The sequence below is a fragment of the Chinchilla lanigera genome, unplaced genomic scaffold (assembly GCF_000276665.1).
Source record: "Chinchilla lanigera isolate Chin_1 unplaced genomic scaffold, ChiLan1.0 scaffold00045, whole genome shotgun sequence".
Classification (NCBI taxonomy): Eukaryota; Metazoa; Chordata; class Mammalia; order Rodentia; family Chinchillidae; genus Chinchilla; species Chinchilla lanigera.
The window spans coordinates 11,886,584-11,901,751 of NW_004955446.1; the positions used below are offsets into that span (position 1 = coordinate 11,886,584).

General features: G+C 39.5%; 1 protein-coding gene across 3 annotated transcripts in view; it reads right to left on the minus strand.

The window, feature by feature from the left end:
- Positions 1 to 15,168, minus strand: part of Il31ra (interleukin 31 receptor A) — a 105,986-nt gene that overhangs the window by 28,702 nt on the left and 62,116 nt on the right. For all 3 annotated transcript variants that reach the window (XM_005392691.2, XM_005392690.2, XM_013518468.1), the window contains 3 exons: positions 10,250 to 10,400; positions 4,553 to 4,632; positions 2,121 to 2,334 (listed from right to left, as the gene is read on the minus strand). In XM_005392691.2, the coding sequence (XP_005392748.1) occupies positions 2,121 to 2,334; positions 4,553 to 4,632; positions 10,250 to 10,400 (445 nt within the window). The remainder of the gene's footprint in view (positions 1 to 2,120; positions 2,335 to 4,552; positions 4,633 to 10,249; positions 10,401 to 15,168) is intronic.

The window sequence follows — 15,168 nt, forward strand, 5'->3', positions numbered from 1 at the left end:
GTTTTTCTCCGGTACCGGGAACCGAACTCACGACCTTGCGCTTGCCAGGCAGGCGCTTTTGCCGCTGAGCTAAATCCCCAGCCCCCTAGCATAATTTTAATTGTAATTTTTTTTAGAATTTTGAGACTTGATAATCCATCTTTAATAGAAATTTAATCAGAAATTTTATTAAGAATGACAATACAATGGTATTGCACTTCATGAACATTTTTGCTTGTGAACAATTTGGTTTGCAAAAAGAGGTGTTTGGAAAAATTTTGTTTTTGTTTGCAACTCTTCATTGGGTGACCAGCATGATTGTGGGGCCATCTGTCCTGCATGAACACTAACATGGCCATCTTCTCCAGAATCGTGGAATGAATTAAATTCATGAACCAAGGGACTACTGTAGTAATAATTAGTATTTTACATTCAGAATCTCATTTAGTCTCCCCAACAACTCTATTTTACAAGTAGTTTAGAATTAAAGAGGTTAGGTAACTTACTGACAGTTTGATATCCTGTAAATCAGCAACAATTTGAAAGTGGGTTATTAGACTACATATTTCCTTCATCCCCTACTTTTTTTGGTGGTGGTGCCGCATACCAAAGATTGAATGCAGACCCTTCACACTGAACTATATCCCCAGTCAAAAAATTTTTGAACCAAAGTCTCACTAAATTTCCAAGGCCAGGCCTGAATTAGTAATCCTCTCACCTCAGCCTCCTAAAATGTTGAGATTTGGTTTACAGGCAGGCAGTACCATGTCACCCCCTATTCTTAATGCCCATCATTCTGGGGCCACACCATAAAACTACTCAGCAGTAACTCAATTAAAAAAAAGACATGTATTCTAGCAATATATACATTTGCCAGAAACTTCATCACTAGAGTATTGGACAGATAAGAACTACGATGTTGGGAACTAAGGATCACAAGAAATACTACTAAGTGCTAACTATTAAAGTAATATGAAGTTAGCTCAAAATACAAAATGTGACTATCTAGGAGTTCTAAAATGAGGTATAAGTGGGTTAACTGTAGAGGAAGAGAAGAAATGGAGGTCAGCCTGTGAAGTCTAGACTTGATCATATAAATGCCTGAACTAATCTGCGGCTAAGCAGATAAAGAGGCGGCAAGTTGGAGAGCACATTCTTTGGCTATGGTAGGTTTTGAAAAATCAGTACAGAACATCTGCTCTATGCCAACTGTTCTATGCTATTCTAGCTGTTGGAAATTAGATTTTTAAAAAGAAGAGAAGAGAAGGAAAGAAATAAAAAGAAAAGAAAAGAAAGGGAAAAAAGACAAAATTCCCTGCCCTCATGGGACAGGCGTCCTATTGAAGGAAAAAAGATTAAAAAAAAAAAATGAGAAAGCATGGAACAAAGGAAAGTACTACGTTTGATATACACAAATAAATCTGAGAAAAGAAAATCTATTGCTTGCAATTCTTGAAGAAGAATCAAAAAAGGTGTTATATTCCAAAACAGAATATAAAATATGAATTTTCCTGGGAACAATAGGATGTTTAAAACTACTTATCAAAATATAATGAACAGCCAGGCATAACCACATACACCTGTAATGCCAGTACTCAGGAGGCTGAGGCAGGAGGATGGTTGTGAGTTTGAGGCCAGCCTGGGCTACATAGTGAGTTGAAGGCCAGCCTGAACTACATAGCTGTCCCCCCGACAAAAAAAAGTATAATGAGCAACATATTGGTAGTTAAACAGAAAGGGCAAATGGGAAGAAAATAGGAAATGAGCATTAAGTCACACCTGGGGCCATAGTTGATCCCATCTACAGGACAGATTCAAGAGAGGCTTGGTCCCTGAGGACAAAATCTCAAATATGGCTCTTTTCATGTGGCTTGACCTACCTTTCATCCACCTGGACTGGAACAAATATCTACAATTTTGTACTCTAAGAATACATAAAGTTACAATATTTACTGCAAGCTATGTTTTAAAGGAACTTCATTTCAAAGCTCACTGGGTACCAGCAGATTCTGTTTTCCTTACCACAACCCAAAAAGTCTGCTTGACTTAAGAGAAACAATTATCCTTAAGAGGACAGGGACTGCTCCTTGTGGAATTGGATGGGACTGGGTATCCATGTAAGAAGCTTATGTTCCACTTACGCTTCTCATGAACATCTGGAATTCTCAGGGTAGCTGCTATAGAGTTCCCAAGAGAATTGTAAGAAGTCACAGACACGTGGTAGGTTTCGCCTCCAAAATGCAGGTCAAGTGTGTGGTTAGTGGTCCTTATCTCTGTGACATTAGTGTTGTTTTCGGGAGAGTACTTTATGTTGTAGCCAAATGTTTTCTCCAGCACTGGGGCTCCTTTTGCCTTCTGAACACAAAGGAAATAAAATTTATTCACAGTAGCAAAAAAAAAAAAAAAAAAAAAAAGGGCATTCAGACTGTGATAAGTGGTAGAGATGGAAAGTTAGAGTGGGCCATGTTAGCTATTAGATGCTAAACTGCAACCATATATTTATCCTACAGGAACCAATAACATACTCATGCTGTTGATATTAACCTCTCAAGTGCCAGAAGGAGGATATACTAAATGGTATCTTGGTATCCATCCTTAATGTAAGTTCAATTTCATGAGGCTAAACTAGGAGAATCCCTAAGCCAATGTAAACAGGCCACTGCCATTTCTTTTAGTTGTATCTTTCACTCTAGCATAGATGCGCAGAAGAGTAAAGCTAAAAAGCTAAGGGATTTCCTCTGAGCCACCCTTAATTCTGATCAGATCGTTGGTCATCTCTTGCCTGGAAGCCTCCAAAAACTGGAGAGTGTTCGTGCCCTTTCTTTTATGTCCACACCTCCCCCGCTAAGGAGAGACAGCCCACTTCCCTGGACCAGGACCCAGCCACGCATCCAGCTAAGAGCACTAAAATATTCAGGCTGCTCTACCAGTTCCTAAGCCTTGGTGAGAAGCCTAAAGAGGAATCCCAGGGGCTCCAAGCCAAATTCTTATTTTCAGCCTTGAACTTGCAGCTACTAACCAGATGTTTTGCATAGGAGCCAGAGTGCTGAGTTTTCTCAGAATTATAAGGCTTCTCATTTTTTCACTTTCTGTCATTAATTAAAAACATAGATGGAGCAGAATGGCTCAAGCTCAATGTGTGACTCACTGTATGACTCAGACAGGGTATTAGAAGTTACTTTTGCCCTTTGTCTTGCCAGTTTGAGAATTTCCTTTGCACAGCCTAAAAGACCAGCTAGAATCTTCCTAGTGACTATGTGCTTTATCTCACAAGACAACCTATTTTCTTCTTAATATACCAGTTTTACTAAGACATAATACACAGTCTGCAAAATTCAGTTTAAAAGTACACAGTTCAGTAGGTTTCAAAAATATTCACAGACACATTACAATTATCTAATCTTGGAGTACATATTTTAGTACTTACTTTATTAGCCAGCTCAAATTCTTAGAAAACTCTCCTGTTGCGGTGAAAGGAAGAATAATTCCCAAATGAGACACACAGAGCAGGGCACTGAAGCCCATCTCACCTACTCCACAGGCTGGCCTATTGACCCTAACCCACTCCTACAAAGCTAAGACAACATGTGGGTATGTGTCATTGTTTACTTTCAATGTCGACAGAATTGTTTCTATACTTGATAAATGGGAAAGAAATCACAATATCTGGGATTGATTTTCAAAGATTTCCCAACACCCATGTTATGCTGTCTCTTGTCTGTGGCCTCTGGAACCCAAGAGTATCCCACAGCCCTGGGAATGTTGGGGAACAGGCATGAAGGTAGGGGATGCTTCAGCCCTGCAGTAATTAGGATTGGGATGTCATTTGGCAGAACAGGGTGATTCCCCCATTTTTAAAGAGATTTTACCTCGACTGAACTTTAGCATTCAAGTATAACATGAATATTTCCTGAGAATTCTGGGGACACATTAAAGAGCTCTGACATCTCACTGTTCTCTACCTTTTTCTTTCCCTTACCCTCAACTTCCCATCTTTTACTTCCAATTTCCCATTTTTTCTGCACTCATCCTTTTCCTTTCCCATTTAATTACCTCCCTTCTTTTACTTTTCCTTTCTCACTTTCTTCTCTCATGGCTTCCTTTTTTTCCTCCTCTTTTCTATGTTACTTGCCTGTCTTCTCCTTGCTCTTCCCTCCCAGGGTTCCTCACTAGGAAAGACCATGTGTTCCCTCTTCTGCCTGTGCATCCCATCATGTCACGACTCCAAGGGACACATGTGACCAGTGGCCAAGACATGTTGGCAATGACCTAAGGACACAGTCAGTGCTCAGTCTTTTGCATTCCATTTACACTTTGTAACTGCCCCAAATGTTAATGTTTCAGACCAAAGAGGAGGGGCCCCCAGGTCTCTGTGCTTTCTAACCATCTATAAAGTGACCTATGGGGCTTTCCCAAACTGGGCAACCATAGTGAGATTAGAGGTATCATAAAGCCCTCTAGGGAAGGAAACTTTGGAGGTTAAATTTCAGGAATCACAGTATTTAGAGAGGTAAGAGACCAAGGATTTTTTTAGAAAGGAAATAGATAAGTAAATAACCCAAAGGGAGGTCACCTTCCATAGCAAGCGCACTGGCCTGCTTCCATCCACTGCAACTGGTCTCAAGATGCGCCACAGATCCAGGACATGTGGGACTGAAAGGAGGAAGAGTGAACCGTCAACCCAGACAGAAAGAGATAGGGAAGGGAGCTGGGCCACTACCTGTTTAGAAAGTGCACCTGGGAAGGACATGCTTGCAGGAGGCAGCAGGAGGGAGGGAGAGTGGAGGATGGCAACCTCGTAATGACAAACACAGTCTTCATTTTGTGGTTAAAGCACTGGAATCAACCAAGTTTAAAAAGAAAACTTCTCTTGCATCAGATGGCTTAATATAAGGTTTTTTTAAAAAAAAAAAAAAGTACAGATCTCATGTAGTACCCAAATCTGGAGGAAAATGTGAATAACATGTCCTCCAAGTTATAATACATAATACATTAAAGATGGGAATGACACAGATTATTACTGACAAGGAGATGTATGTATATGTAATTTACACTATGTCTACTTCCAAAAAGGATAAAATTGCATACTTGCAATGTTATAAATGTAAAGACTAAACAGAAAGGATCAGAGAAATAATCTTCACCAGGTCCCTTCCTGAGCTCTAAATCTAATGCTCATCTTGCCAAGAGGAAAAAGTAAAAAAAAAGAAAAAATCATATTTTTGTATATTTCTCATATCCTGATAAAAGGGAAAGACAGAAATTCATCTGAATAGGGAATTCTTTTCTGGCTATGGAGGCTGAATTCATAAATGGATTTTATCACAAGAATCCCCTCAAAAAGGATACAGACTAGCATAAAGACTAATATCTATAGTTTCAGGTGAGCAAAAGTGCAGTAATGCTACTGTTATCATTGATACATCGTGTCAACTTGAGGAGTCTAAAAGCTTAACTAAATAACTTAGCAGTTCTACATCCTGGGGTGGAAAGGACATGCCCTTCCTGCTCTAGGATGTTGATCATTGTGTCAACTTGAGAAATTTAGAAGGTTAACTGTGTGACTCAGCAGAGGGCCAGGGTCCTCACTTTGTATTCATCCTGAGCCTGTGCAGGAGGAAGGCAGGGAGATGGTGTGGGTATGAGGACCTCCCCTCAGGGTATGTAGGCTGCATACAATAAAAGGGAAATGAGGAGGGACTGATAGCTGGTTCTCTGGAGGAGCTCCAGTCTTCCCGTTCAGCTTGGCCATCTCCTGGCTTCTGGTGCAAACTGTTTGCCTTCTGCCTGGGACTCTTCAGCCTTCTGGTGTAGACTTTCCAGCCTTCATCATATATTCTTCAGCATTCCATCGCAGACCCATCAGCCTCTTGATACAGACTTGCAGGGACAGTGCAATGAGCTCCAGACCTGGGACTGGACTCTTCAATCTCCAGCATGCAGACACCCTCTGCACGCTTCCTCATCCAGCTCTGTGGCTGACCATTGCACGCCAAACTTGTAATCTCTTGTGCATTTGTATGTCTTGTGTTATATCTGTTTGCCTGGTAAGCCCTGAGTAATATAACTACATACGTAAATTTCTCACAATTGTCTTCTATACAATGCAAGGGCATAAATTGGGACTCAAGTACATTCAGTAAAAAAGGCCACATAGTTCAGAGTTCTGGTGGCCTAACCATACAGGAATAAAATTTACAAAACAAGGAATTCATACTTCATTTGTTCCCTGGACTATTTCTCTCAACTATGTCTCAAGAAAATTTTGGCAAGGAGTGGATCCCTGACAATTTATAGTTCAATGCTCTGACATGAACCTGCAATGTCAAAATGCTGCTTAAAGTATGACTCATATGGTCTAGCCAGGGGAGGAAAGCAAAGCACTGTAAAAACCTGCCCAGGAGGGGAGCAGCCTAAGCTTTGCAGAAGAGAGGAAAGGTCCTCAGCTGAGGAGCTGAAATTGCTGCTCTCTGAATCCCTTCCTGAGGAAGTCACATGGCTAGGGACACTATAATTAGGTCCACAAAGAATGGGCCCATCACTAAGATAAAGATCTGAACCATGTTAGTACTAAATGCTTACTTTCAGGGACCTTTTAAAATTTTGGGTGACTGGGTATCTTCAAATGAAATCTACTGAGCTCCAATAAAGATAACCTTAAAACGCAGAAAACTATGCCAAAGGGCGTTAAGTCAATAACTTTACTACTTTTGCAGAAGTCAGTGTGGCTAACTGTGGTTTAGCTGTTAAAACCAACGTCTCCCAAAGAGAGCCACTGTAATTTCATTTTAAACTACTTATGATTGGAGCGGCTTAGACTCTACCTATGACTTCATCTAAATTCCACTAAGGTGTTGTCTTGAAACCTCTGCCAGAAGTTTTCTGATTTCCCAACAGTCTTCCCTGAATCAGAAGACAGAACAGCCAGTACTCAGCTTTCTCAGAAAGGGAACAATAGGCTGGTTTCAGCCTGTCTACTCGTAAACAGAGACAGAGTTGCCCTCACAGCCTTAGCACAAGGCTACAAAGTCATTAGAACTTCAAAGCAGCGCCCAGAAGGAGGGGCGCTATTGCAGAAAGTCAAAGTCAGGATAATAATGAGAGTAAGAAAAAAAAGGTTGTTTTTCGTTTTGTTTTGTTTTTTGTCTTTCTGAGACTGGGTCTCCCTGTGCAGTTCAGGCCGGCCTTGAGCTCACTTTGTAGCCCAGGCTGGTCTCAAACTTGCAACAATCCTCCTGCGTCAGCCTCCTGAGTGCTGGGATTACAGGCATGCACCACCATGTCCAGCAAGAAAAAACTTTTAAAGACAAAGTAATCATTAAAATCTAATCCTGAATTCTCATTTTGAGGATAAATACAGGCAAAATTAAACTGATATTAATCAATCATTCTAGGCACTCAATTACAAATATGAATAAAGTTCTTCTTAGACTTACCTCAGGGCAGCCATTAAGTTTTAGTAGATGGCAATGACAAGTTCGTTTAACTGGGCATTTTCTTCTTTAACTGAGGCCATTATTACCTATAATATGATCCAGTCTTTGCAATATAGACTTCCCAATAGATGCAGCTTTTAGTACAATGGCTTTCTGCCTAGCATGTAAATCTTCTAAAATTATTACTGACAATTTTGCTTTGACCATGAGTGGACAATGGATTTGCAATTTAACCAAAATAATTCTTTGTTTGAAAAAACACAAAATTATATTTTTCTAATCAGCCAAAATATCTATGTATTCAGAGGTGTCAATTGTTTGGGCCAGTATAGTAACAATCTCATGCTATACTGTTTCTATAACAACACAAGTATTCCCACAACTACCATTAATCAGACACATACTGGAAACCTTGTCAAAGACCAAAAACAACAATAATAATAATAGCTAACTCTTTCCAAGTATCACTATACTAAGCATTTTACCTGAATTATCTTGTTTAATCTCCACAACCCTATAAATAAATATAGTAATTTCCACCTCTGAAACGTAGAGAAATTAAGCAACTGTCAAATATCATAAGTAATAAAGCCAGGATTTAAGTAATGCTTAGCTTACTTTTTAAGAAGGTTTTCCTTTTAAGTAATTAAGCCAGGCTCTTAATCAAATTATATATATATATATATATATATATATATATATATATATATATACACACACACATATAGACTAGGGTTACTTACTATATATATATATATATATAATATATACACTATTTGTGTGTGTGTATATATATATACACACTATTTGTATATACTATACAAGATTTGTCAATCCTGATTTGACAGACTATATATATATACTATATATTATATATATATACTAAGTAGCCCTAGTCATATGTTGAAATCCAAAAGAAAATAGGTAGTACTTCATATTTAATTTAGAACTTCTCAAATAATTAGAAAGGTTTGAGGTGGTGTGTATTACACAACCAGCATTTCTTTGTGAAATAAGGAAACAAGATTATGAGTTTTGTTAGGGGAGTTAGGGTGTGGTTCTTTTTTGTTTTCTTTGTTTCTTTAAGAAACAGGTCTCACTAGGTAGTCCAGGCTGGCCTTGAACAGTGTAGCCTTGGGCTGGCCTCGAACTTTCAGTGATCCTCTTTAGCCTGCCAAGTGCTAGGATTGCAGGTATGTGTCAGCACACCCAGCTTAGGGTATATTTTTATCAGCTTTCTCTAAGATCTTGAAAAACTGAAGAAAACCAAAAGCCACACTCCCATTGGGGTGACTTTGGTAAATAAGAGTTGATTTAATTGAACTAGCAAATGGCACAGAGTACATCAGATTTTACTATTTCTGCTAACTCATCTTCCCCAGCCTCGCAGAATGAATCAATCAGGTGAGACAGTAAATCTTGTTTCTGACAGAAAAACTAATTGAGGAAGCTGACATCAGCTGGACAGTGGAGAGCTAACCACGCTACAGACTCTGAGCCATAATAGCTCCAGAAAAGAAGAGAGGTAGTGACAAGGCAAAGAGCTGGACAAAGTATAGTCACACTTGAGGTCGTACTGTATCACCAGAGTCCCCAAAGAGGTGTAGCAGAGGAGAGGACAGTTTGCTCAATGACAGCACATGGGCAGTTTCTAACATTTTTAAAGGACTCAGCTAAGACATAAACAGCACTAACTGACCATTCCAACAGATTATAACCACTGGGACATTTTTTGTGTACAAAAGTTTAGATTAGATCCATGTCTTAACTGTGTTTTACTATGCATTTTTATTTCTTCAAATTTATATAGCCCTTACATATGTCAGGCATAATCCTAAGCACTTCAGCACATAATGATTTTGGATTTTCTGTGACCTTTCCTCACATGACTACACCATGGCACAGAAGACTCTCAGGGTGAGGAGGGTCTCACAGGCTGTGTGGCCCAATTCCCCATGTGCTGCCTAAAGCCCTGTTCTGAAACTATGTCTGCCAAGGGCAATTTCAAACCAAGCCTGTATGTGGTAATCTGAGCAACTACTTTGAAGATAACAATATGCAGTATAATAACCATTGGTAATTTCCTATCAAGCTAAGCAACAACATCTCCAGTGGTGAATACCAAATTCAGAAAGCACCAGATTGATTCTAGAATCTGACAATAAGGATAAACATGCAAAACATCCGTTAATATGAACTTGGTCTTCTGGGAAATCAAGCAGAATCCAGAGCAATAAATTGTTTGACCAGGAGCACAGAACATGACCCCAGCTGTTACCTGAGACCAGTATGGTACTTGATTATGTGTAGTCTCTGTCTCTTTCCTTCCCTTGTTATCATTAAATATGTGGACCTTTTCTTTCTTTCATTAGTTGTATGTTTTTTTTTTTTTTTTTCGGTTTGTTTTTTTTTTTTTTTTTTGGTAGGTACCAGGAGTTGAACTCAGGACCTTGCACTTTGCCAGGCAGGCACTTGTGTTGCTGAGCTTTAGTAGTAGTTTCGGGGTTTGCAACATATACCTTGAACTTAACATTCCTTTTAATGATATGCTGCCATTTCATGTGGAGAGGAAAAACCTCAGAAGAGTATTAAAGAGAAGACCCTTTACTCTGGGGCAAAGCTGCTACAAACACCAATGGGAGGAACACAGCTCCCTTGTAGGTGTCAGTGGGCACCACGAAAGCCTGTGGAGAGGCAACATGCAGATTCTCCAGGCCCCAGGATTGCAAGATTTCATGATTCCCAAGTTTGGAGCATGGAAAAACCCATGAGGTCCAGGTGAAGGCAGCCCCACCCCACAGCAAGCAGCCAAGGAGTTGCAGGGAGCAGCTTGCCTTCCTCCTCTGTAATTCCCCTCTTCTCCTGGCTCCAGTCACTCCAGATTCTTGACGAGTAGGTTTTACAGCACAAAGCAATGACATATTCAGTAGAAGCCTGCAGCCCTGTGAGGTTGTAGATCTTGACATCACTGAAGTTGACTTCCACCTGTGAGACAAAAACCATTCTGAGCTGAAATGCAGACAGCACATCGTATCTTTCCATGTTCCCTCTTCACATCTCAAAGCTCTCTTCCTTCTCAAGAACTAATAACAGTGTATCTCAAATTTTTTTTTGTCTTGTTTTGTTTTGTTTGGAACAGGGTCTCACTCTGTAGTTCAGGTTGCCCTAGAACAAACTATGTGGCCTAAGTTGGCCTCGAACTCATGGCACCTTCCTGCCTCACCTTCCCAAACGCTAGGATTACAGGCATGTGCCACTATTCAAATTTTAAAATACTATTCAAATTTTAAAATACAGCATTTTCATAAATAAATCTTTGCATGTGCTTAAATATGGGAAGAATTTGTACCTAAATAGGTGTGAATCATGCCATAAACCACCACCTCTTTGCCCATTTTCTGTCTCTAAACTACTGAAGCAGAGATTCCTATCTCTGAGCACGTTGCATGTCATTCTGGAAGATGCAAGTGACAGCCCCAGGTCCCAGGGCAACCTGGACCTCAGTTTAAACTAGGAAGGGTCTCTAACACCAACAGATGCAGCCTCACAGAGCATGAGGGGAGCAGAGACCTTTGTGCCACCAAGGTCAATCTTCGTGTCAACGATAAGACCCAGGAAAGTTAAGTGACCCCAGACAACCTCAGCATTTGTCATCAGTAGAACTAGAACCAGAACAAAAATTTCTTCACTCCTAGGCTTTTCTCCAGTACCCAAACCTTTCATTCCATACTATAGGTCTTTGAGAGACCAGCCAAAGGGCTAGAAATCATGATGGCTTGAATATTTTAAAAAAATTCATATTGACATTCTTGTAGGAAGAAGAAAGGTATATAAATCAGTTTTCCTTTCTCAATTTCAGTTTTTCATTAGTAAAATATCATTTTATGAATCTCCCAAAGTCCCTGTGACTCCAACCCTCCAGTAGAACTAAAAATTTAGCTATTAATTTCTGAGCATAGTTATCATTGCTACAATTAAAACAATTAGCTGTATGAAACTCACATTGAGTTATTAATAAAATTAGTTGCCCTAACCAGATGCTCATTTTGTTCATAAGCACACAGCACAGTCCCATAGACCCCTGCAAGAGAAGGAAGTCCTGATTTGACAGACATAACAGCCGTGACAGTAAGTAACTATAGGTCCTGGGGCTGAAGGAAATTGGCAAACATGACAGAAAGCTGTGCATCCCAGCGGGACATTTCTGAACTCCCAGCCTAGTGAGACAGAGGCAGAACAGGGAGATAGGACCCAGAGGCAATGGCAGTTTTGCAGCTGAAGCCCCAGTTCCCCAAGTATCCTCATCCAAACAGGAGGTGCTGTGGCAGAAAACTAGAGCTGTGGGGAGCAAAACCTAGGACAAACTATTATTAGTTATGGGACCCAGTTGGAAGAGGACTGAGACCCTTAGGAGAGGCCCAACCACACACTGCCTTCCATATGCAATTTATAGTAAAAATACTACTAACCCATAAACAAGGACAAGGAAGTCTAAGGATGCTTTCCTTTATTTTTCATGCTTTAAGGATACATAATCTTTATATATATATATATATATATAAGTCTTCCTAACATATATTATATATCATATAATATTTATATGTAATATATAATATTTACATGTAATATATTCTATATTTATATATAATATAGAATATTTATATATAATATTATATATATATATATATATATATATATAAAGCCTTGCTAATTTTTCCTCCTGCTTTCCTCCATGCTTGGGTGGCTTACTGGTTCTCATTACACTCATGCTCAGAAACTGCCTCGTGCAGCCACTGATGCCTGCTGTTCCCAGGCCCAGTCTCAGAGGAACCAAACCAAGCCATTCAGTTATTCAAACAGTTTGCCTTTGAAGTTCCCTGAATCCTGACTTTCCATCTAGTCTACATACTGTTGGCCTCACAGGACCCAGAATCCACTGATCCTTTGTATACAGGCTTAGATTTAAAACTTCCTCATCACAAGAGACTATGAGAGAAAAGGAAGCAGACTGGGGGAGGGGGAGGGAAGGGGAAAGATGATTTTGGGGAAGAGGGAGGGAGAACGGTTAAAGAATATTCTATGTATGTCTGAATATGCCAGAATGCAACCCAGTGGTCTGTAAAATTAATATGCACTAAAAAAAACATTCCCGATCTCAACCAAGGCCCTGGAACACTACCAAAATGCTAATTAGCTCCACCAGCCTTGTTTCTAACAATCTACGCTCTGTGCCAAATTCTAACTCATCACAAGCATTTGTCTTAAGGGATGAGTCAGAAGTTTTGGTGCAAAGCCTAAAGCAATCTCAAAACAGTCTGAGACTACGACTTGTGGTAAGAAAAGCATGAGCCTGTGCCATGCTGCAGAGAGATCGGGGTTTTCCTAAACCACAAATTAGTGTGTCCAATGTTACACTGTCAGGTTCTAGGAGAACAGTTTAGAAAGCTGGGAGGAGGGGAGGCCAATATCATCTCACCATCTCTTTGAACACAGAACAAATGAAACTTTATCCAATTTTCCTTTCAGAAAGAGCACTAGGTTATGAGCAGACACAATATACATAATGTCTGTGGATTTCCACAAGGGAAAGGATCTCATGACAGCCTCCTAGACAAGATGAAAAGGGTAGGCTGAGAGAGTGTCATGGTAATTAGGTATATTCATAGAAAACTGGGGAGAGAGTCACAAAGAAGAAGAGGTTGAGTTGGGTGTGGCGGTGCACACCTATAATCTCAGCTCTTGGGCAGGGTGGTGCTGAGGCAGAAGGATCACCACGAATCCCATGTCAACCAAGGCTATAGAGTGAATTCAAGGCCAGCCTGAAATACATAGTGTAAAAAGATACAAAAAAAAAAAAAAAGAAAAGAAAGAAAGAAAGAAAAGAAAAGGGCAGTTTGATGTCCCTGATGGTCCCTGACCTACCACAGGGATCTGATGCAGTTACCGCCTTTAAAAATGACTAGATAAAGTTAAAGAGTTATCAAATCTGAAGGCATTAACAAGTTAGCAAGTAAAACTAGGTTTTGGGTATCGGAACAAAGATTCTAAGTAGGCTAAAACAATGGCTAAGGCCAACATGAAGACATTAAGTATGAATAAAACACTTCAATTTAGGTTAAAAATCAATAAACTTTAAAACAGTAAAGATGTGCTTTACTAGCAAGACTGGCAAGTGGAGATGTTTTAAAGATTGAATTGGTTTGCGGTTATAAGAATGATTACATAATTTCAGGCTACATGGAAAAAGGAAACTATCTTTTGGACTCTGAGAAAAGCTTTCTTAAAACACAAGAACATTAAGCGTAAAGGAAAATTTTGATAAAAATTGGCAATATTAAAATTAAGGCCAGGCGTGGTGGCACATGTCTGTAATCACAGCACTTGGGAGACTGAGGCAGGAGGATCACTGTGAGTTCAAGGCCAGCCTGGGCTACATAGTGAGTTCAGAGCTGGCCAATACTACATAGAAAGACCCTGCCTCAAAAATATATAAATTTAGGAGTTCTGTTCATCAAAAGTTATCATTAAGAGATTATAAGGCAAGCTATATATTAAAAGATGTTTATAATACACATAAATAAGACTCAAATAGACTAAAGAATATCTATAATATCAAACAGATAAAAATATCAAACAGATCATATACTTTAAAAAATGAAAAGGTCTATCGCCTCATTAAAAGTCAGGTAAATGCAAATTAAAGCCATGATTTCATTGTATTCAGACAGCAGAATACTGCAGAACAATGAACACTATATAACTATAGCATTATGTTACATTACTGAAATATGTTTTACTAATGTACATTCATTATACACAATGTGATTTTTAAACTGTGACCTTTTCATACATGCGCATAATATATTTGTACCTTATCCATCCCCATTATCCTCCCTTATGCCTGTTATGGTTTGTATCTGCATTTCCCCCCAAATCCTCCTGCAGTCATGGGACAGGCTTCTAGGATTATGGGTGTGAGTGCTGCACTGCCTGAGGGTGGATATTTTGCATATGTAAGGAGAGGAAGAGGCTGCTTGCCACCACTCCTCCATTTTGCTCTTGTTGGTTTTGCTACCTACCATCACCACGAATGACTGCCTTCTGCCATATGCCACTCTGCCACGGAGCCAGCCAAGTGTGGACTGAAACACCACAGACTGTGAGCTAAATAAACCTTTCCTTCCTGGGTGTCAGGTACTTTGTCTCGGCAATGAGAGAAAAGTAACCAAAAGACAATCCCCTTCTCTCCTTTCCCCCTCCCCTTCTTATCTACTAGTCTCCCTTCTACTTTAACAGGAAAGAATTTTAAAAGTACACTATTCAGAGAATAAAGCAAACATATAAATATAGAATGTGTGGATTCCATTTATATACTCTTCAGATAGTTCTGGCCACTCCTTCATCCTGGAAAATCGAGAAATAAGAGCATAATTTCTTAGAATTGCATATACATTTCCTTTAGGCTTAAATGGTAAAACTTACTAAAAGCAAAGGAATGACTACCACGAAACTGTAAGGGGAAGAGACATCAAGAAAGGGTAGGCAAAGGGCTCAGGCACACTAGGAATGTTGTGTTTTTAGCCCTGGTGGTTTTACATGAGGGCGTAGCAATAATTTTTTAAAGGCAATGAAAATGGCATTATTTTTAAATGGCAATTTTTTGTTTACTTTCCTGAATGTGTACCACACTTCTCAATTTTATAAAAGATGGGGGAAATTTTTTTAAAAAGGAAATGGCTAAACCATAAAATTG